The following is a 24,890-nucleotide window of genomic DNA, read 5'->3' as shown; positions in this document are numbered from 1 at the left end:
GACCTGAGCCGAAGGCAGCAGCTTAACCCACTGAGCCACCCAGGCACCCTGGAAAGATAAAAATCTTAAAGAAAATGTTAAATATTCCAACTGATAAAAACTGGGGAGATGGCAACTTACAACATAAAAAGCATATGTGCTCAGCAAACATAAAGGTTTTCACATTTTTTAGAATTACAGGATTGCAAGTTAAAATAACAATGAAATGTTATAATTTTGGATACCAAGGGGGACAAACTGAAAAATACACTAAGAGTCCGTTTTGGCAAGCATGTGGGTAAATTGGATACTCTCCTACATTGCTGACTGCAGATTGAATTTTGATAGTTCTTTTTGTGAATCCTAAGTGTTTGATTTAGTATTCCTGACCTCCTGATCTTACATACTCATTTGTGAAAATATGCACAGATAAAAATTAAGATTTTTTTTTTGTGAAATTCGTTCAATATGATGTAAATATCCAACCAAAGGGGGCTGGTTAAGTAAAAACAAATGATGGACTATCAGACTTTGAGGAATATTTAATAATGAAACAATATAAGGGTAAGAAAGGATGAGAACTGCATGTACAGTATGATCAGAATTTGATAAGAATTGTATTATGTATACATTTATACAATGTATTGTAGATGTTACATAAGGCATATAATTACAGAAGTGTACATTAATAATTATCTAACGTGTATGTATTTATTATATACATTTTTATAAGTTAGAAAATAGGTTTTGGAGCAGAGGACATCTTATGTAAGAACAAAGAAAATGTTAAATACTTTGAGAAGACTATCTCTTTGATCGGGACTTTATTACCTGGACAAGCACAGCATTACCACATTTTAACATAAAGCAATATAAATTCCATTACGTCAGTGATTGTTCCTGTAGGCAGGATTTCTAACTTGGTTTCTCAAAGATGTCTAAGCACTCATCCCCAGAAGCTGTACACACCATGAGAGAGAGGATCTGGGTGCACGTAATCTAATCACATGAACCTTTAATGGGTGGAACTTTCTCAGGCTGGTAAGCAGAAGAGAAGGCAGGAAGAAAAACTGGAAAGATTCAAAGCGTCAGGATGCATCCCATGGTTGTTGGCTTAAAGGAACGTGCAAGGAAAGCATGAGAAGGAAATGAATTCTTCCAACAACCAGCAAGCTTGGAAGCGGATCCCAAGACCCAGATGAGACCTGCAGCCTTGACTGATATGTTGACTTTGGCCTGGTAAGACTTGGAAGAAGTGGAACCAGCTGGGCCATGTTTGCCTAGACTTCTGACCTGCAACATACTTAAATGAATATTAAGTCGTTAAGTTGGTGGAAATGTGTTCTAGCAGCAATAAAAAAAAAAGAATATATTGTTCAACATTTTAAAAATATGTATAAGTGGAAATGGGGTATGGTTCTCACCTAAGATGCAAAGGAAGGGTTAAATGTATGGGCTTGCAGGTCAAATAAAACTGGGCTTAAATTTCAGATTTTTAGCTATCTGATTTGTGCAAGTTCTTTGATCTCTCCAAGTCTCAGTTTCCAAGTCTGTTATGTAAGGTAATGCCGGCTCTTCTAACAGTTTGTTTTGTATGAGTGTATGTGTAGTAAACAATATAATACATATGAAGTTGAGCAAAAACACTAAAAATTCATTCTATTGTTATTTCATATTTGTTATTCCACCTACCAGATATGTGCTGTAAATTTAAATTTTCACTCTTTTAAAAGAATGGTATATTTAAAATATAATTTCACTTCCTTCCCTTCTCCTCTCTTTCTTATCTTGATTTTGGCTATATCAACCTCACTATGAATGAATTCTGTTTTAGACCCAAGGAAGCTCTTTTAATAATTTATAGCACTCTCAACTCAATAGACTAAAGTGCCAGACTTCTCAACAAGGGGCACCTGACCCGTCAGACTCTACCTGAAGAAGGACATTAGTTGGTATTTGCCTTCAGTTTGGCACCATCAACCAGGAGCAGAGTCAGAAAATACAATGAAATCATTAAAATGCATGAGCCACATAGACCTCAATTGGGGTGAAGAGGCTGGCTGGGTCATCTTTAGGGAGAAAAAGTTTTCTAAAGCATGCAGACATGGAGACCAGGTCCTAAAACTTTTACACTATGGAAATCTCATTAAAAAAAATATCCCCAAGTGCAATTCCTAAGGGCCAGGGGATGATAATGTTTAATCCTTGGAGGGGGAGAAGAGGACAAGCAGCAAGACTTTGGCTGCTTATGGTTAAAAAAAAAAAAAAAAAAAAAAAAAAAAAAGATGTTGGTTCAACTTTATGAGATGGATTAATTGGTTGATTTATAATTTAAGAAACAGTATTGGGACATCTGAGTGGCTCAATAATTTAAGCGTCTGCCTTTGGCTCAGGTCATGTCCTGGGCCCGAGTTCAGCATCAGGCTCTTTGCTCAGCAGGGCATCTGCTTCTCCTCCCTCTGCCACTCCCCCTGCTTGTGCTCTCTAGCTCTCTCTCACTCTCTCTATCTCTCAAATAATAATAATAATAAAAAAAAAACAGTATTGTAAGTACAGTATTTCAGGCCCTGTTAGACACTGCAGAAGAAGAAACAAAGATGAACAGAACACATTGCCTGAAATGAGGGTTTTTGGTTGTTGTTGTTTTTCATTTTTTTATTTTGTTTTATTTTGCAGAGAGTTTTTGATCTAGACAGTGGTTCTCAACTGGGGATGTCTTGTCTTCCAGGGGACATTTGGTAATGCCTGGAGACATTTTTGGTTGTGAAAAATGTGGAGGGGGTGGAGAGGTGGAAGCTACTGCTGGCATCTAGTGGGTAGAGGCCAGAAATGCCGCTAAACATTTTATAAAACAGGGCAGCCCCCATAACAAAGAATTATCCGTCCCAAATATCAATAGTGCTGGGACTGACAAACTGTGGTATAAAATAAATCACGCACGATATGGAAAAGATACCTCAGGCGGAAAATACTGGGTACTGAGACGGAGAACAGAATTTTTTATACCTCGAGACTAAAAAAGGTACAGAGGAGTCTCTTCAAAAACTTGGGAAAATAGCTGATAATGGAGAATCCCACCTGGATGTGGGTAGGAAAGGAGATCAGACACAGCTGCTGCTTGTAAATTGCATCCCCGTGGTGTGGCCATTGGTAGAGTTCTACTTGAAGTTCATACATTGAGTGAATTAAAATTGTGGAGGATAGAACATCTTAGAGCTTCCTTCTTACAATTCTTTATTTTAGCCCCATTTGTCAGGCTTTTTATAAACTCTTAGATTACAGTAGTATAAACTTACATATCCTCTGAAGTGAAAATCTGTAATATATTTTTTTCCACCTTTTGTTTTTAACCCTAGGAAGCATTTCTAATAAAATTGGTCCCTGCCCTATGGACTGTGATCTCAATCTCTTAAAAGAAGACCATGAATTACACAAGAAGGTAAGATGAAAGCTGTAAATGTTGGCTTTGGAAAGACCATGAAAACAGCAGCCCCTGATTATTAACTATGATTTCTTAAAATATATTTACAGGTAGAAAGTAATTTGGTCTTCAAAGCAGGTTTTGAAGTGTGGGGCATGCTAAAGCAGCTGACGTTTGTGAAATCAGTAATGCCAGTAAATTTTTATTACATCCGAATCAGACTTCTTTAAGCTGTTGAAGACTTTAGTTAAATTAATCAGTCTACAAGACTCTTTCCAGCTTGGGGAGGGTGATTAGAAAATGTGCTGATTGTACTGTGTTTTATTTGGCATGATCATGGCTGTCATGAAGTCTGTCCAGAAATTGTCTTGATAAATTTATATAAATAACATAGCCTGGCTTTTCAAATCTCGGTTAAATTAATTTTACCAGCATTACTGGACACAGTTTTTAGATATTCAGCCTTTTGCAAAATCCATATCTATGTAGAGCAAGTGGCTTTGGGTTTTAAGTATTCAAAAATGTTGGTCTGGCTAGAAGATTGAAGTGAAAGAATTGTCCTCCAATCCCTGCTTTTTCTCATACAAATTACTTGAATCATTAATTTTCCACTTTCCTGACTAAATAGATATGGGTTTATAGAACTAACTTTTTGAAAAGATTTTTAAAAGTTTATTTGAGAGAAAGAGAGAGAGAGACAGAGAGAGCGATAGCACGAGAAGGGGGTGGGGACAGAGAGAGAAGCAGACTCCCTGATGAGCAGGGAGCCTGATGTGGGGCTCAATCTCAGGACCCAGGACCATGACCTGAGCCAAAGGCAGACACTTAACCGACTGAGCCACCCAGGCACCCCTAGAACCAATATTTTGCCTTACACTCAAGACAGACTTTCAAGTCAGTCTTGTTCTCGTCTCTAAATAGTGGGCCACCATCTACTCAAATACATGACTAAATTTTTAATGTCTCGATGACCACTACAGCATTCACAATTACTATGTTTCTATCACAGTTCATATTAAAAAAGGAAACTTAGGAATCAAAAGTTTAGTGAAATTTATAATGATGACATTTGAGCTCAGTATTTACTGAGTGCTTGGATATGACTAGGTTCTGGGAAATGTTCTCAGTCCTCTGCATTAAATAACTCATCTTGTTCTCACAGCCAACTAATGGGACAGACACTACCATTATCATCATTTTCCCTATTTTATAGGTGAGGCAAATAAGGCATGGGAGATGGAGTGAGTTAGCCAAGATAACGTCGCTAATAAGTGCATAGCTGGGCTTTGAATCCAGACTGTTTCTAGACTCCATATTTGTATTCACCATGAATTAATACTTCAAAATATTTGTGAATTATTTTCTCCTTTAAGCTAGGTATACATGGTGTTCTACTTTTTGGATCGTATACTTGAATTTAAGGGTGAGGGTAAGGAAATGAATAACCTGCTAGGAAGGGGAAAAGCTCATGTCCTTTTTATACATATTATATATTAAGTACTATTATGTATTATGTCCTTTTTTTTTTAAGGTTTAATTATTTATATCAGGGAAAGGGAGAAGGCCTGAGCAGGGGGAGAGGCTGAGAGAGAGGGAGAAAATCCTCAAGCAGACTCCCACTGAGCACAAGTCCCAGTGTGGGCCTCGATCTCACAACCCTGATATCATGACTTGAGCCAAAATTAAGGGTCAGAAGTTTAACTGACTGGGCCAGCCAGACACCCCATGTATTACGTACTTTTATGTACAGTCTTTGGGACTCTGAAGAAAGGGTATGCACACAAGACTCCCAGGGTATTGTGGATCTAATACTAGTCTTCTAAGTCCTTTTCTGACTTTTCATACTAATTGTTGAATTTAAATTTGGGGATTAGAAGAAAAGCTTAAATAGATAAGGGGAGAAAGAGTATAATCATCCAGAAAAGCTAATATTCTTCCCTATATTTTCTGGTTTTACATGTTCAATGAAGGAATTCCTTTTCACTTTATTTTTAATATTATATTTCAAAAATTGTGAGTCAGTTGCTTGGGATATTATGCTCTTCCCTGCGGGTCAGCCACTTTGGGACGGTGTCTTAACTGAATTGCTTCAGGAAGAAGTTTGTTCTTGTCGGGATTATGCATTAGTGAAGCCATGCTGTCACAAGAGCACCAGACACACACCCATCACCCAGAATCAAGTGACTGAGTGATGTGGACAAGGGCAGTTATACCACCTACCAAACCTCGATCTAAGACCCCCAACGAAAGTGTTGTCCTTTTTCCCTCATCTTGGCAAGCTTACTGGAGGCCAATCTGGGTCTTCTATTGATAAGAAAGAGCTAACCTAGGCAATTTCCAGGGTGGCTGTAGGCAAATGAGGTTAACATTCAACTTCACAAGGGATGCATCAGCTTTCCAAATAATACAGGACCAGAGAACAATCGAAATTTGTGGTTCCAAAGGGCCAGCAGTGCTAGCTCTCCTCCAGAGGGCAGAAACAGAAGCCTGGGTGGGGGGTTGGTTCCTCAATGTAGGTGAATTCTCTTAGGTAAATTCTAGGCAACCAGGGATATCTTGTTTCTCCCTGGGCATTACTAACGGAAAGCCTGTCTTGAAAAATTCTCTGGTACACGTATCATAAACGAATTCAAGAAAGAGGAGAAAGGATTCTTGCTGGATGGCCTCAGGATTTAGACTGGTTAAATTTGGAGCTATGTTTTTTTTTTTTTTTGGATGGTAATAACAGCATGGGTGGAATTGAACATGATGTCATGTTTGTTTGCTTTGATAATTCAGATGCACCTGGTGTTTGTTGTTGTTATCTCTGGCTTGTAGTTCTGTGATCTTATGAACGCAAGCCTCTTAGCAGAGTGCCTCCACCCCAAACCCTCCTTCACTGCCTTCTTAAAAAAAAAAATGGTGCACCTCGTGGGGCAGGAATTAAAGCGTCCACCACTGCTCCTTTCTGATCTTCCCAGGGCAGTTCAAACGCATTTGTAATCCTCGGGATTCAGCCTTTTATTCACCATTTCCTTTCTTTAAGGCTCTCTCTTTTGATGAAACAATCCCCTGGCTCTTCATCTGGCCAGATGGGCAGATGAACAGTGCTTCTTGGAGCTGCGCACAAAGACCCTGTAAGGAGTTTGGGGAAAAAACGCTGCGGCTAAGTGGAGATTCGTTGTTCTAATGCTTTTCCAATGCACTGGTGCCACTGGCCTGTGAACTTCAAGCTCCCTTTCTCTGCACAAAGACTTACCCTCTCATTGGTCCCATCATAGACGCCCTTCTCCGCTAGCTGATTGGGCCATGAAAGGTATTCAGGGTAAAGGGAAAAACCTCTGAACAAGGAGATAGGGACCCTGGGCTTTGTTTCCTATCCTATAATGCAGTTTAATGAGCTTATCATGTCGTGAGTTGGACAACTTTGAGATTTAATATAAATCTTCCTATATTTTCTACTTAACTGCTTCATTGTAATGCTGTAATAAAAGCAAAAGAAAGGATGTGAAGTGTTCCGTTGATCACCTGGGCTATATAGTGCATTGTGCCAGATACTAGTTATATCCTTAATATTCCAAAGCATTTTAAATATTCTTCACCTCATGCCCAGAAGAACTTTAGAGTTATTATCTCCATAGATTCTTGTCTCCCCACAAGAATCTCCACAAGATCTATGCAGGACAAATACTATCTCCATTTTTCAGATTAAAAAGCTTAAGCTCATGAACTTTAAATAATCTAAGTTTCCAAAGAAGTGGGAAGACTTGAATGTGTGTCTTCCGACCATCACTTGTCAACCCTTTTCACTACAACACTATGCATTTTAATTTTTCAAAATTCTTGAGAATACTCCTAGCTGTCATTTTGTGTTGTGTTTGAAAGAATGCTTATTCATTGCTTTCTAAACAGTGTTGCATTTTTTGAAGATTTATTTATTTGAGAAAGAGAGAAAAAGAAAGCACGAGCTGGGGAGAGGGGCAGAGGAAGAGGGAGAAGCAGATTCCACACTGAGCAGGGAACCAGTCTTGGGGTTTGATCCCAGAACCCTAAGATCATGAACTGAGCCAAAGGCAGACAGTTAACCTACTGAGTGGCCCAGGTGCCTCATAAACACTGTTACATTTGAATGGCAATTCCTACAAACCAAATTTTTAGTCCTTGAACTTAAAAATCATATTCCGAATTTTAGCAATTTATATTTCAACACTCGCTGTTGATTTCTATGATGGATTAGGGTATGAGTAGCCATACATAAAATATATAAAATGTGATGTTCCAGAACAAATTTTGCACCACCAATTCTTAAAGTATAGATATTCATCTTTCTAAATACATTGTTTTTGGAATAATTTATTTTTAGTGATGATGTTCTTTGGCTTCAGGGTACAGACAGGATCTATTTTCTGTCTTTCTAATCTTGATGATATCCTAATTAAAGCATTATTTCTCAGGTAGAGATTCAGGGTATAAATCTGTGGTTGGCAGATTGTTTCGATTCCTGTGAGGAGACACACACCTGGAGCTTACTTGGGAACATCCCTGCACACACTTACCTTCTTTTTGGATTTAAACCTCTTATTTTTGTTCCTTTGGGGGGTCATTTCTTTGAACATAAACTAATTTTCATGACTTTCTGTCTTCTAAAACATTGATTTGAAAAAAAAAATTAGCACATTAACATAGATATTCTTTAAAGGAAATCCAAAGGTTCAAAAAATATTTGTTATTTTTAGAATTCATGGGTGTTTTTCTTTGTTGATTTAACGGCCAGGGGTAAAGCTCACTGTTGTTATTGCAATAGAAGTACTTAATGAAATGACCTCTACTAGGCATTTCTTGAATTTCAACTGTGTGGCTATTACCATGTTGGATAGATACAGAAAAATATATTACCACCTACTTCCACCGAATTTAGTTGAACAACCAAGATACATATTCACAGATTAACCAAATAGAAAGGAATTTAATGGATTCTATCATGAAAAACCTATACTTGACCAAACAGGAACTTTGGTGGGTACACCAAATCTATGGTATGGTTCTTAGTGCTGCTTTCAGCTTTCTATCAAGTGAAAGTGAATAAAATGTCTAAGCAATTCATAATGACATTTCTTTAAATCTAAAATGTAAATAGTTACAAAACATCTTTTAAACAATCCAGTAAGGTATGCAAATCAAATATATTTAATTAGGACACTTCAAAACACTCATATTTTTTAAAGTATGTTGTCATTCTTTAACTTACTCAAGGAACAGAGTAATAAAAAATACTAACACTAAGTAATCTTATTAAAAATACCATTATTGGGCACCTGGGTGGCTCATTTGGTTAGGTGACTGCCTTTGGCTCATGATCCTGGAGTCCCAGGATTGAGTCCTACATCAGGCTCCCTGCTTGGCAGGGAGTCAGCTTCTCCCACTGACCTCTCTCCTCTCATGCTCTTTCTCTCTCATTCTCTTTCTCTCTCAATTAAATAAATAAAATCTTAAAAACAAATACCACTATTGACACAGAAGTTATAGAGGCTAATAAAGATAAAGAAGACCACGATTATTTATTTGTTTGTTTATTTTAGAGGGATTGGTTTCTCCTTTTAAAAAAAATTATTGAGGTGTAATTGACATAGCATATTATAATTAGGTTCAGGTGACAACATAGTGATTTGACGTTTGCTATGGTCACCACAGTAAGTCTAGTCACCACTCACCATATGAAGTTGATACAACATAACTAACTATATTCCGCATGCTCTACATTAATCCATACGACTTAGTTATTTGATAAATGAAAGTTTATACTTTTTAATCCCTTTGTCTATTTCACTCACCACCACCCCCACACTGGCAACCTACCATCTGCTCTCTGTATCTATGAGTCTGGGTTTTGTTTTGTTTTCTTTTTCTTTTTCTTTCTTTTCTTTTTTTTTTTTTTTTGGATTCAACCTGTAAGTGAAATCAATTCAGTATTTGTTTTTCTCTGTTTGATTTATTTCACTAAGCATAATACCATGAAGGTATTGTTGTTGCAAGTGGCAATGATTTCATTCTTTTTCATGGCTGAGTAATATTCTGTTATATTTATATATATAAGTTATATATATATATGTAACTTCTTTATTCATTCATATATATATGTGAATATAATATATAATATATAAAATATTCTGTTATATTTATATATGTTATATATAACTTCTTCATTCATATATATAATAAATATGAATGTAACATATAATATATTCTGTTATATATATATATAACTTCTTTATTCATTCATCTTCTTTATTCATTGATCCATTTACAGACACTTAAGTTGTTTCCATATCTTTGCTATTGTAAATAATGCTGCAATGAACATAGGGATGCAGATATCTTTTCAAATTTAGTGTTTTTGTCTTCTTCAGATACATATCCAGTAGATGAATTGCTAGATTATATGATATTTATTTATTTATTTATTTATAGTGAGGTAGAGAGAGAGAGAGCAAGATGTGGGGGCAGGGGCAGAAAGAGAGGGAGAGAGAGAGAGAGACTCTTAAGCAGTTTTCTCACTCAGTGTGGAGCCAGACACACGGTTCTATCTCATAACCCTGAGATCATGACTTGAGCCAAACACGAGAGTCAGACACTTAACTGACCAAGCCACCCAGGTTCCCCAAATAACTATTTTTTAATTTTTTGAATAAGCTTTATGTTTTTTTTTTTTTTGTATAGTGACTGCAGCAGTTTACATTCCCAATAGTGCATGAGGATTTACCTTTCTTCACATACTGCCAACACTTGTTTCTTGTTTTGTTTTGTTATTTTGAGAATTGTCATTCTGACAGGTATATGGTAAATCTCCTCGTGATGCATTTCCCTGTTGATGAATGACTTTGAGCATTTCTTCATGTGTCTGTCGCCCATCTCTATATATCTTCTTTGGAAAAATGTCTATTCAGATCTGCTGCCCATCTTTTAATTGAATTTGTGCTGTTGTTATTGATTTATATAGATTCTTTTTATATTTTGGATTTAACCCTTTATCAGATATATAATTTACAAATATCTTCTTCCATTTAGTAGGTTGCTTTTTCATTTTGTTGATTGTTTCCTTCTCTGTGCAGAAACATTTTCAGGTTAAGGTAGTGTCATTTGTTTATTTTTTCTCCGTTTCCCTTGTTTTTGGAGTCAGATCCAAAAAAGAAAAAAAAAATGCTAAGAACACTGTCAAGGCACTTGTCGTCTATGTTTTTTCTAGGAGTTTAATGGTTTCAGATCTCCCTTTCAAGTCTTTAATCCACTTTGAGTTAATTTTTGCATGATGTAGGAAAGTGGTCATGTTTCCATCTTCTGCATGTAGTTATTCAATAATTTCATTATTAAAGAGATCATTCTGTCCTCATCATCTATTCTTGTCTCCTTTGTTGTAATTTAACTGACTACATATGTGTGCATTTATATCTAGGTTGTTTTGTTCTATCGATCCAAATGTCTGTTGTTATGGCAATACCATACTGTTTTACTTACTAAAGTTTGTAGTATACTTTAAAATCAGGGAGCATGATAACTCTGGCTTTGCTTTTTCTTCTCAAAATTGCTATAGATGTCTGGGGTCCTTTGTGGTTATATGCAAATTTTAGAATTATTTGTTCTAGTTGTGTGAAAAATGTCATTAGAATTTTAACAGGGATTGCACTGAATCTATAAACTTTCGATAGTATGGACATTTTAACGATCTTTGTTCTTCCAATCTAGGAGCATGGAATATCTTTCCATTTATTTGTGTCATTTTTAATTTCTTTCATCAGTGTCTTATAGTTCATACTGTATAGACAGTATATAGAAGTATCTCTCTCTCTCTTTTGATGTGTTCAGACATTCTGTCTTTTGATTGGAGAAGTTAGTCCATTTACATTCAAAGTAATTATTGATAGGTATGTATTTGGTCCCATTTTGTTCATTATTTTCTGGCTGTACTTGTAGTTCTTCTCTATTCCTTTCTTCTCTTTCTCACTACCTTTATCATTTGATAACTTTCTGTAGTGTTAAGTTTAAATTCCTTTCTCATTTTCTTTTCTGTATTTATTGTAAGTTTTCACTTTGTTGTTATCAGGAGATTTACATATTTCACACTAAGTATATAACCCTCTATTTTGTTGATAACAACCTAAATTTAAACATACTCCCAAACTCTACATTTTTACTGCCTCCCCCAACATTTTATGATTTTGTTGTCACTTTTAATATAGTTTATGCAATTTCTTAATCAATTATTGTAGTTTTAGTTAACTTTACTACTTCTGTCTTTTAATCTTCTTAGTTTTAGGAGTGATTAATCTCCTATCTTTACCGTATGTTTACCTTTTCTACTGATATTTTTACTTCCATATATTTTCTTGTTGTTAATTAGTGCCATTTCTTTTCAGCTTAAAGGAGTCCCTTTGACATTTCTGACAAGGCCAGTTTAGTTGTGATAAAGTACTTTAGCTTTTGCTTATCTGAAAAACTCTTCATCACTTCTTCAAAACTGAATGATAATCTTGCTAGGTAAAGTATTCTTGGTTGGAAGTTTTTTCCCTTGAGCACTTTGAATAGTCATGCCCTCCCTTCTAGCTTTCAAAGTTTTTACTGAAAAAATATCCTGATAGTTTTATGGAGTTGCCCTTGTAAATATCAATTTTGTTTTCTCTTGCTGCTTTTAAGATTCTCTCTTTATCTTTAACTTTGATATTTTAATTATAATGTGTCTTTGTGCGGTTCTCTTTGGGTCCATTTTATTTGGAAATTTTGGGATCCCTGGATCTGGGTGTTTGTTTCCTTCCCTCGCTTAGGGAAGTTTTCAGTCATTATTTCTTTACATAAGTTTTCTTCCCCTTTCTTTCTCTCTTCCACTTCCAGGACCCCTATGTTGTGAATATTATTGTGCTTGATGTTGTCCAAGAGGTTCCTTAATTATACCAATGATTAAAAATTATGCCTTTCTTTTTGCTACTCCATCTGTGTGAGTTCCATTGTTTCTTTTCCAGCTCCCTAACTCATTCTTCTAGTTCATCTAGTTTGCTGTTCAATCCCTCTAGTGTATTTTTCACTTCAGTTCAGCATTCTTTTTCTCTGTGAGTTTTGCTTGGTACTTTCCTGTTGCCTCTCATTGTTGAAGTTCTCACTGTGTTCATCCATTCTCCAGAGTTCAGTGAGGATCTTTATGACTATTACTTTGAATTCTTTGTCAGGTGGGTTACTTATGTCTGCGTCATTAAGGTCTTTTACTGTGGTTTTTGTCTTGTTCTTTTGTTTAGAACACATTTCTCTGTTTCATTTTTTTTGCTTGACTCTCTGTTTGTCCCTATATATTGGGTGAAACAGCTACCTCTCTCAGTCTTGAAGGAATGGCTTTGTGTAGGTGATGATCCTTCTCACTCAACCTTGCCTAAGCTCTTGGTTATCTCCAGGATATGGTTACCTCTGATAAATTGCCTGATTTATTTTGATATGCCCCTACTGTTGAGGGTATGCCAGGACCCGTAAGTGAGATAATCTCATTTAGTACCTCTTCTTGGGCTAATTGGAAGCCAGACCCTCAGGCAACAGCTTTTAAAGTATGTAAGTAGATATAGTACTGTGGGGCCACAGTCATAATCTCTGCTGGCCTCCAGACCAGGAGATATGGAGGTGTTCCCTGGATAGCAGTTGCAAAACATCAGGGCCCCAGACAACTATAGAACTCTGTTTTGGAATTCTTATCAAGCTGTAGTGAGGCTAAGCTGGTGGGCAAGTATGGTGTCTCCATGCTTATTTTCCCTAAAGGTGCCTCCTTAGCCTCTATGTGTGGGAAACCTAAAGCTTATCCTCCAAGATGAAACTGCAGGCTAAGAAAAAAAGCTTTTTCACAGGAAGACCTGGGTGGTGTTTCAGTCCGCTATCTGTGCAATGCCCCGGTGATGGTGGCCTGGCAAGAATAAATAGTAGTTTAAATTAATGGCTATCATAATTGGATTTTGTTCTTAAGGTAATCAAATCAGTCAATTTCATATTAAAAGAAGTAGCCTTGGGGAACCTGGTTGTCTCAGTCAGTTAAGTGTAGCACTCTTGGTTTCGGTTTAGGTCATGATCTTGGGACTGGGATTTGAGCCCTGCATCAGGCTCAAATTAAGTAAGAAAGTAAGTAAATAAGTAAATAAATAAGTAAGTAAAAAGGGGGGGGGGAGAAGTAACCTTGTTGACTTCACTAGAGATTTGATGACAGATCTTTTTCACTTAAGTATCATTCTGTTTCTCCTGGTCACTGCAACCTCTGAATTCAAAGCAACATTTTGCAGTTGCAAAATAGTTTGACCCTGAAGTTTTGCTAAAACTTGTGTGAGCTGATATCAAAGAATGTCAGGCAACTGTCCTCTTACAAATGATAATTAAATACATTTGAGAAGAGTATAAAGAAAAAAAAAAACAGGAAAAGTTTTAATAAAAGTGTTAGTTTTTACTAATAATGTTATACAATGTTATAACTAACATTTATGCCTACATGTAGGCATAACTAATATTTGCCTACTTTCCTTTTTTCCATAAGCTACTGATTTTCAAATGAACTTTTATTGGTAACATTTTGCAATAAAATCTTACAAAAGACCCTAATATATAAATCAATGGAAGTTGAACTGTTTTTGTGAATAAGGAAGGATAGGTTAATAGGTTAGTTAATAGGTTAACTTCTCCCACTCCCTACTCCTCATCATCATGGGGCTCCTAAGAATCCTTGGTTAAACGATAGGGCTCAGTTTCTCCAATGAGACAATGTGTTTGCTAGATCCATCATCATGGATCACATGATTCACTGAAGTTTACTAAATTAGCTCCCGAAGACATTGTATGGTCCTGAGTTTAAATATGTTGTTGAAAGTCACAAGCTGTGGAACTAAGAAGCTGTTAGTGGCAAGGCTAGAATGAAGTTGCCTGCTGAAGCAGAGAGCAGAGAAGGAGAAAGCCTGAGTCCTAGTGGCCTTTGATTCCTCAGCTACTTCCCTCCTTCTCCATAGGCTGATTGTTCAAACTTTCTTTTAAATTCCTTTTTGCTGAAAGCAGTTTATAATGCATTTTCTTTACTTGGAACCAGTAGTTCTGACAATCAAATACCATGACCTTGGTTATTTTTTTTTAAATTCTAACAACATTTATAGAGGCTATTCCATGTGAAATAATGCAAAATTGAACATGACGGTCTGCCGGTAGAGACATGTTGATTCAATGAGAGAATGTGGAATGTAAAACAATCATTTCAATACAAAAACCATGGCTAGCTATGCTTCTAGATGATCAATGATTCTAAAAGGCATTCTGGAGAAAATGTCACTGAAACCAGGTAAACCTTTTATCTGATATCTGCTAAAATACTTTAATTTTTTTGTTTCCTTAATTTCTTGGATAAGGGAGAAAGTCTGATCGATCACTCAGTGAAGGAAAAATCAGCTGCTTGGAGAACTACAGAAATTGAGGATTACTCAGAGGATTTATCTTACTTGGAGGAACTGGAGAAGCACAGATTTTCAGTTTGGTAAGTAACTTAGCCTGTCTTTCTATCTTCACATTTAAATTCATTGGATTAAACAAATCCTTATTCATCATATTCTTTTATTATTCATTTACTCATCAACTATTGATTGCATGTCTATTACAGGCTTTATGATATGTACCCTGACTTGGGAAAGCTCATAGTCCAATAAAATATATGGATGCTTAAAAACATCAATGTGATATGATAGTGATATTTTAAAAAATGCACAAAGTGCTACATGCACAGAGAAGTTGATGGCCAAATTTCCTTAAGAATGGAGAAGTGTTCTCATAAAAAGTTTGAGCCAAATCTTGGGGAGAGGAATGCTGTGGAAAACTGGTGATGGTTTATTGTGGGCAGCGTCTGGAGTTAGTATTGGGAGGGTGGTTGGGGTGGAAATGTGCTGTAAACCTTAGTTCTCTTAAGATTCAAGCAGATGATAGTTATTACTCTCTTTACCTGCTGGTGTATATACAGGTGTATCTGTCTCTGCAAGCATACATATAATAAATATTAAAAAATGCATAAAAGAGTGAGAAATGGAGCCTCTTAGAAGTAATGATTATAAGATTGTGTCATGGTGGGATTCGTCAAGGATGGGGAAATGAACACCAGTAAGTGACAATGTGACACATGGAGTAACTCAGGAAGGAAAAGACCAAGGAGCTATATTCAAAGTCATCCATTACACATCACTTCCTCCCCGCCTACCTCAAAATGCTTGCCCTGAATGGTTTCCCCAATGAGCAATTACCTACCTTGTGACTTAGTCCTAAACATGTTCTCTTATTCATTCTTCCATCCCGGAACCACCACTGGGAAGACATAGTATCAGCTTAAATTTCATTTATCCAGTCACAGTTTTAATAAGTTCTACTGGCTTTAGTTAAATTTCAAAGTTTAAATATTTTTTTCACCAATGCTTTCCTGAAGCAACTGAAATGGGGCTCCAGGCTAACTAATGAGTTATAATCTGAATCAAGAGATGGAAGCCTGTGTTTCAGAAACATCATGTAGGAATGGGAACCAAGAATCCCAGAAGATGAAAAATATGCATACTTCTTCTAGAAAGAAAAATAATATACAAGAAATGCTTTAAGTCTAGGGATCGGCAAGTACAGGTCCCAAGAAAATTCTGTTCTCCATCTGTTTTTTGTAAAAAAACAAAAACAAACAAACAAACAAAAAACTGGAACTGAGGCTTAGCAGTCTTTGTCTTTGTCTTTGACTATTTTTCTGTATGATAACAGAATTGAGCAGTTGACTCATAAAGTCTAGAATATTTACTATCTAGCTCTTTACCAAAAATGTTTTTCACTCTTGCTCTACACTGACATAGATATTTCTCTGTTGTTCACTCATGACATGCACACAATTTTTAAGATATTTTTATGGTTGGGATGCCTGGGTGGCTCAGTTGGTTAAGCTCCTGACTCTGGCTTGAGTCGTGATCTTGGGGTCTTGCGATCGAGCCCCACATTGGGCTCAGCCGGGAGTTTACTTTCCCTCTCCCCTTATCCCTGGTCGTGCTCTCTTTCTCTGTCTCAAATGGGTAAATAAAATCTTTTTATATAAAAAAGGTATTTTGGGGCACCTGGGTGGCTCGGTGGGTTAAGCCTCTGCCTTTGGCTCAGGTCATGATCTCAGGGTCCTGGGATCAAGCCCCACATTGGGCTCTCTGCTCAGTAGGGAGCCTGCTTTCCCCTCTCTCTCTCTCTCTGCCTGCCTCTCTGCCTACTTGTGATCCCCGTCTGTCAAATAAATAAATAAAATAAATAAATAAAATCTTTAAAAAAAAAGGTATTTTTATGCTTACTGCTTTTATCAGGTTGGGGCTCCTTATGTGTTTTGGTTATCTATTATTGCATAATGAATCTCTGAAGACTGAGTGTCTTGAAATACCAACCATTTTATTTGTTCACAGTTCTGTGGGTTGAGAATTCAGGCAAGGACACATCATGGAAGGCTTGTCTCTGCTCCACCATGTTCTGGAGCTTCAGCAAGGTGGCTCCGGTGGTTGGGGTCTGGCTTGAATACTTCTGTTGAGACCATGTGTCTGGGATCTTGGTTCCTTCTCCCACTGTGGTCCTCATTTTCCACATGGGTCTCTCTCTGCTGATGTTTGGGCTTTTTATCAGCATGGTGCCTGGGGTCCAAGTAGCATCTTTCCAAGCACAGAAGATAGAAAGTACAGATATCTCAAGGTCAAGCCTTCAAAGTTACATGGCGACTCCCACTGTATTCTATTGGTCAAAGCAAGCCACAGGGTCAGGCAAAGGAGGAATAGATTCTGCTTCTTGATGTGAGAGCAGAAAGGCAGCATTACAAAACAGCATGCTGGGTTGGAAGATATCGTGTGGCCGCCTTTGGAAGCATAACCTACCATGTTTTGCTTTATTCATTTCTGTGTACACATCTCCTAGCATAGGGCTTAGCAAATATTTGTTGAACAAAACAAACAAATTAATAGAAATAAAAGGACGTAGGTGTTATGGATAAACCTGAGGATGGGTTCCAGTTTTGCTGCTGCTTGTAACTGTAAACAATTTACTTACCCTCTTGGAAGCTATTTTATCCTGTATGAAACTGGGATAATAATACCTGTTCTTGGATACCGTGGTTCTTGTGGAAGTTGAAAGATTACATATAACAATCTAACATGTAGATTTTTCATAAAGGCAATTAATATTATTAACATTAATAATAATAAAATGTGAAGAAAATGCCTTTTCCAAAGTTTAAGATTGAGGCCAAAGGTCACACTGGTGTGATTTCTCATTTCTCACATCTGTCTTTCTTTCTGGCCTTCACACACACCGAGCTCTTTATCACATCAGGGACCTCACAGTTGATGCTTCCTGTGTCTGGAATGTTCTCTTCGTTCTTAGTAGTATAGTTAGTGGCACACACTGCAGGCCTCAGCATCAACTTTGCCTCCTCAGAGAGGCCTTTCCTGACTACTGTACAGAAAGAGATACCCACCCCTCCTTACTAAAATGTTTTAAAGTGATTTACTTCCTTATCACTTTGTTTTCTTCATTAAAGTACTCATACCAGGGTGCCTGAGTGACTCAGTGGGTTAAGCCTCTGCCTCCGGCTCAAGTCATGATCTCAGAGTCCTGGGATCGAGTCCCTCATTGGGCTCTCTACTCAGCAGGAAGTCTGCTTTCCACCCCCCCACCTGCCTTTCTGCCTACTTGTGATCTCTCTCTCTCTGTCAAATAAATAAATAAAATCTTTTTTAAAAAAATTAAAAAGGACTCATCCCAGTTTAAATTAATCTTTTAGAGTTATTTCATTTATTTATGATTTATGATTAATGTCTTTTTCACTAAACGGAAGCTGTAGGCAGGAAAGAACCTCTCTTACCTGGTCACTCCTGGGTCTCTAGGCCCTGGTTCTAGAATGCCTGCCTTATAACAGGCAATCAGTAAATATTTACTGAATAAGGGAAGAAAAGGATAAATGAGTGATCTGTCAGCTTCTCCCTCTCTCCCACCACCCTTGGTTGTCATACCTATTTATTTACTTTCAGTCTCTCCCTTCTTTGAAAACACTACCATTAAAAAAGAAAGAAGTAATATGGAATAATTAACCACTATGAACATTTCTTTTTAAACCAGGATTGAGGATATGGGGGCTGCCGAGACTTCTATAAACTTGTGTTTTAACTGGTCTGAGATACAATCTGAACAATTTCCTTGATGTTTTATTAGAGCTGGTAAATCATTTATTGGGGCAGCCTTTACCTAAATCCTCTCCAAATCCCCATAAAATGCATTTAACACAGAATACTGTACGACCCAGCTTCAAAGATATATGTGACATTGTGGGAGAAGTATTTGCTTCAGTGTAGCAAGTTTGAATGTATGCGTTTTCTTTCTCTATTTCCTATATGACCTATCTCACCACATTTCTATCTTTCCCCTGTGCCTCATTGTAACATGCCGATTTGGGTAAATTTGGTAGATTGCTAAGGCTTCAGTCAATCACAGCTTCCAATGTTTTAAAAAAATGTATTAGGACCTTTAGCTAGTCAAATGTAAGTTTATTTTGTTTGAAACTGTCAATATATTTTTTTAAAGTTTCCAGAATGTTAAACTGTTAAATTTTCTCAACCAGATACATGCTGGTGTGATGGGATGACTGTCGTTTGCTTATATTTTGAGATAACATGATCTATCCAATGTATCCCTCCATACTTTCGTAGTACGAGATTTATTTCCAGCATCAATCATTTGGATGCACAGTGGTTGGTTCTGTTCTATGCTCCCATAACACCCTGCACATCTCCTTTGTGCCCCTTGGCCCATGGTGAGGTGTTCCACGGTCCCTTTCTTTCATTAGACTGGACACTTAATAAATTTCACAGGGGTAGAAATTAAGTCTCTCATGTTCCTTCTGGTCTGACCACAATGGTTGATAAATTGCAAATACTTTAATAAACATTTATTGAATTAATACGTGAAAAATAAGAGGAAAATAAGAATATTGGCATTCCTGGGGCACCTGGGTGGCTCAGTTGGTTAAGCGTCAGAGTCTTGGTTTTGGCTCAGGCCATGATCTCAGGGTCGTGAGATTGAGTTGCAAGTCTGGCTCTATGCTCAGTGCAGGGGGTCTGCTTGAGATTCTCTCCTTCTCCCTCTGCCCCTACCCCCCTCCCTTGAGCATAAGAGCTCTCAAGTGTGTGCTGTCTGTCTCTCTCTAAAATAAATAAATCAGTCTTTAAAAAAAGAAAGAAAGAAATGATGTTAGAAATTACAAGTACAATTGAGACTGTGTTGGGATACAATTATATGCATCCATGAGAACATGCATTTCTGTTCAGTTCAAAAAATATATTGTCCACTAGGAGCTTTATTTTTCACTTCATTTCAATTAATTAATTTTTTAATTTATTGATTTATTTTGAGAGAGAGGGAGAGAGAGATAGCATGAATAGAGAGGAGAGGCAGAGGGAGAGAAAGAAACTTAAGCAGGTTCCACGCCCAGTGCAGAGCCCAAGATAGGGCTCAATCTCAGGGCCTGGAGATCATGACCTGAGCCAACATCAAGAATCTCAAGAGTCGAGGGCTTAAGTGACCAAGCCCCACAGGCACCCCTGGGAGCTTTTTTTGAAATGTATTTTCCTATAAGGGAAAAGATTTCAATGAGAAAGTTTACAACGTCCATTCAGTTAATTACATAAATGACCACTCATTTGCCTGTGTAGACAGAGCAGTGGAATCTCATTGCCTATGGAGTGAACCGGATTTCCCTGGGTCCTAATGCAGTACCTTAATCTCGGCATAGTGACTTCTTCACAGAAGTAAACCAGATTATGTGTTAAATTCCCCTGGAAGTGAGTGCTAACGACTGCTTCAAGGGAGTGGTTGAAAGAAGTTAACATAGTTTTCAGAGGTACCTGACTCCCAACTAGGGAGAAGGTTCGGTAACAAGACAGTCTAAAAATGTTTCCATTACTATTCAAATACAGCTAGGTGGGTAAGCGACCAGAGAATCACATACTTTTAAAGCGGGAAGGGGGCTTGGGGATTATTTAGTTCAGCCCTGTCTGTTTATACAAGTATAAAGCTGAGACCTAGAGATGTTAAGTGACTTGCCTTAGGTCATGCAGCTCGTAAGTAATGGAAATGGGACTAGAACCCACTTCCTTTCCATCGTAATCCAGTCCCAATTATAAAACATAAATTCTCCCTAGGACTCTGCCAGTCATTTTATAGTTTCCTGTTTTTATCAATGGCAAGGTGCTGTGATGTTCATCAGTACTTTGAACAGAAAGTGCTAATTCCTGGGAAAATACATATAATGGATTAATGTCAGTTTTCTCCTGCCATGGGGCTTTGGGGAGAGGGCAGATACCTCCGTGTGTGTAAAAAGCACACACGGCTGGCCACACAGGGTGTTCTCAGCCAGTCTCTTATGTGGCTGACCTGAGTTTGTGGCTTAGGGAAGGTATGAGTTAACGGTAAACATCACAACAGGAAAGTTATTCTTTAATAAAAGTGATACACTTCCCTTTTTTATAACACACATGTGATTTGACGTTGAAATAAAATGCAGATGCTACTTTGATTGGCGTATTCCCTATTGTGCTTTTCCAAAACACCTTCACATATGGTCTGCCTCATTCCTGAGAAATGACTTGTTGTTTATGTCATACAAACAGAACAGATTGATTTTACAGTGAGTAAGGAGGATGATGAATTGTACGTTGGAGAGAAATCCTTGTCTCGGCAATCTAAACACTTGAAAATAAATGTTGCCTTTTGGAAAAGGCTCTTATGATACACCCATGATCCCTGCCTTCCATGCCCCCTTTGTGGGGTTAAATGGATACACACATGCAATGTCAGCAGATAGAAAAGGTAGTTACAATAACTTCAAGATATAATTGTTCTTTTCACCATTTAAACATACCTGGGAGACTTAACAAGTCAAGAAATGTCAGCGTTGTCCCAAAGAACCAGCTCCAAACATCTATTTTCAGTGTTGTATCTGTTCTACGACCAGAATAAAACATTTTGCATCTTGGTAGGAGAATAGTATTATTTCTTTATCAGACAAGTCCATTTTAAATATGAAATTGTTACCAGGAGCTTCCTTAGAGGTCACCAACTTTTATCCTATCAGGATTATCCTGCACAAGACACTGAAAGTGATGTTATGTGCTCACTCCTCTGACAAGAGGCTAGCCACATCAATTTTTGCAGAATTTTACAGTTTATAAATCCCTTAATCTTATTCCTGTATTTTTTTTAAAAATATGGTGCTCAAAACAGCCTTGTGAGATAATATTATGCACCCCAGTTTATGAATTATATAAGGGCAAGTTCAAGAAGCTCAGGAGGTTTACTTACCAACAATCGGCTAGCTGGTCTGGATGCTTCCCTATCCTGTTCTCTTTCCACTATGGCCTCTTCTCTGCATGTTTCTACTATAGTACTTCCTGGCTAGCCTCCACGTCACATGCGGATTTCGCTTTGTGTATTTTGCAGCTTTTACTGTTTTAAGTTATACCTTACTGGCATGTCCCCCGGAGGTGGGTGAATGGGAGGTGAAGATAAAATGCTGTGTAAGAAGGGGGTTACTAAGTCAGTCAGTTCTAGAATGACCCAGCATAGCCAAATCCCTGTGGAGGTACATTCCTGATAGTAATTTATCAACAATCCACATACAATTAGGTACTTTTTGACTGATGTCTTCATCTTATGAGGTATGGCTAAAGCATGACCGTCTATTCCTACTGAGAAGGAACAAATCTTAATGGCTAAGAATATAGGTTCTGAAGCCATAATACCTAAACTCAAGGAAATCAGTCTTATAAATTAGGCTGAGCAAGGTTGAGCAAACCTAGACAAGTTTCTCAAGCTTTTTGTACCTCGGTTTCTGTGAAAACAGTTACACATTTTCCCTGCTATCTCAAAGTAGGTGTTTCTAAGCTTTTGTAAGTTGAAATGGAACAAATCGAAAATGCAAATGCCATTAATTTATATGGACACATCTTTAAGCATTCCCAAAAGCTGAAAATTACCTCTTTTAGGCTTTTCTGATACCTTCAGACACATCTTGCTAACGGATGCACAAAATAAATTGAGAGGAAGCACAGATGCTCACAGCCCCAGTTCAGAGCTATGGTGGCTTGAGGATGAGATGCTGACTATAGTTCCTGGGGAAAGAGCTTGGTGGAACCATCCTTGCTGCTCTGGGGAGGCCTTGCCTCCATTAATGGCTCCCTGCAAAACAAATGCTGAATGCTATTTTTAATTTTCCCTTTTTTTATAAAAGTAAAAATGCTCTTTGGATTTCTTTTGGGTTGCAAAAACAGGACCTAAGGTAGGTCTTCACGTAGCATAACTTGAACTTTCAAATAGCAGGTGATACCTGTGTCTGTAAGATAGAGGATTTGCTTTATTTTAGTGAGTTCAAATACATATGTAAAACAAACAAATGACCAAAACAAAATGGAACAGTGTAAATGCTCGGAGAACATAGTAAATGCTCAATAAATGTTAGCTGCTGTTACTGAGGTTCCCTTCTTTCTTCTACCCTTCACAACTATCTGATTTCCAGCCTGTATTTAAACTATTCAAATAATGACCTGTGTGGGAAAATGAAATATTTGCTAGCAACTAAAAGACCTGCAATGGGAAAACAAAATGTTCAGGGTAGAAAAAAGATACCAGAGGAGTAAACATAATGTTTGTTTTCCATTGCTACATCACAAATGACACAAACTTAGCAACTTAAAATAATACTTTTCATTTTTTAATTTTAAACCCCACAGCTTCTGTGAATCAGGAATTTAGGCACAGCTTTGTCCCCAGCCAAATATCTTATGAAGCTGTATTCAAGGTGTTAGCTGGGCTGCATTTTCATCTGGAGGCTTAAGTGGGGAAGAATTCCCTTCATGTTCATTCAGATTGTTGCAGAACTTATTTCTGTGTGGCCGTATGAGGATAGCCTTGACTTTTTATGGTCCACAGTTGCCCACAGTTCCTAGAGGAGGCCTGTAGGTCCATGTAGTGGGGACTTCTAAACCCACAAGGGGAGTTTTTCATCTCAAGGAAAACCTTTAAGGCTTTTACCTGATTAAATCAAGACCTCCCAGGATAAATACGGTTTGATTAACTCAGATCACCTACTTGAGATCTAATTACTTCTGCAAAACTGCTCCACCTTTGTCATTTTCTATTGGCCAGAAGCAAGGATTTGGTGACTTCCGCACTTTAGGAGAGGACAGTACAGAGCATGAACACCTATAGGCCAGAATTGTGGGGTCCTGCTCACGATGTTCTCGTCTGTCTGTGCATATAGGAAGATGATAGGATGGGCTGTGGCTCTTTGTAGTACTGGGCAACTGTCTCTCTACTAGCAATCCAATGAAGAAACACATATGGAAGATTCCAGTCCAGTTTGCCTTTTAGTTGATAGCTGTGTCTACTTCTTTCCTAAGTATGGGTCCTGGTGCTGAGAAGACCCACACTCACGTCCACGGGTCGTTCCCAGCGGCCCACTATGCTGAATATGCTCCCTTCTTCCTTTCAGAAGACTTCTTGGTTCTTTATGCCTTGATAATGGACACTGAGACATCCTTTCCCCCTCTGGCCCATCTTCTGCCTGTACCCATAGTTTTTTCTATAGATTGGTTTTAGTTATATTTTTATGAATAGTGTTTTCTTTTAAGTTTCATGTCTACTTTTTATAGTGCTGTTGGTGCTCAATTAACTCATTGTAAAGGCTAAAGACTACTCACTAACAGAATTTCTCCTTTTTCCTTTAAAAATATATATACATAAGAAATTTCCATAAATGGTCTTGTTTCCTGGACTCCATAGTTCACTAGATTCCTAGACTGATAAGAAATACCATACCACCTTTTTCTTTATCTACATCTACCTAAGTAAAATTGCAAAACAAAATTTACTTACCATCAACATCTTCTAGGATACTTTAAGGCTTTGACCTTTCTAACTTCCCTTCATATAAAAGCAGTTATGTGTTGTCGGGGGCACTGTTGGTTGCTGCCAGCAGCCAGTCCTCTTGCCTGTCTTTCTAACTGGTAATCCTGCCTCCAAAGACTGAAATGGTGGACACTCGCCCAATCTATCATGCACTCTGGGTGGTGATGGACCCACTTCTAGCCATTGAGAGGTAAGAAGCTTGCAGCTTGGGCTTCCTTCCATTGAAGAGAGAAGCGAGTAAGAAAGGGAACCCCTTTTTACCACACTCTCATTTCTTCCCACTGCGTCTGTTGCTGTATGGCTGTGATGCTAGAAGGCTCTGGAGACATTTCACAGCAGGAAGAAGAAAATGGGAAAGAAACCAACCTTGCACCCTGTTATTTTGAGCCATTGCTTATGACCTTCTTTTACCTGTCGCAAGGTTTTTGCATGAGGCAATTAAATGCAGTTATTGCTCAGTACTCTTGGATGAACATTCTGTTGTTCATAGCTGAAAGCAATCTTACTGAGACAATGA

The 24,890-nt window shown here is 37.7% G+C and overlaps 1 protein-coding gene across 1 annotated transcript in view; it reads left to right on the top strand.

The window, feature by feature from the left end:
* LOC308344413 (uncharacterized protein) overlaps positions 1–24,890 on the top strand; it is a gene marked incomplete at both ends in the record, with an annotated part of 299,357 nt that overhangs the window by 143,292 nt on the left and 131,175 nt on the right. Inside the window, 3 exons of the mRNA XM_080805961.1 lie at positions 3,336–3,418; positions 3,511–3,594; positions 14,785–14,909. Of these exons, the coding sequence (XP_080662087.1) occupies positions 3,336–3,418; positions 3,511–3,594; positions 14,785–14,909 (292 nt within the window). The remainder of the gene's footprint in view (positions 1–3,335; positions 3,419–3,510; positions 3,595–14,784; positions 14,910–24,890) is intronic.

Source organism: Martes martes (genome assembly GCF_963455335.1).
Source record: "Martes martes genome assembly, chromosome: 6".
NCBI lineage: Eukaryota > Metazoa > Chordata > Mammalia > Carnivora > Mustelidae > Martes > Martes martes.
Note: the sequence above shows the minus strand (reverse complement) of the source record. Positions and strands in the feature narration are given on the sequence as shown.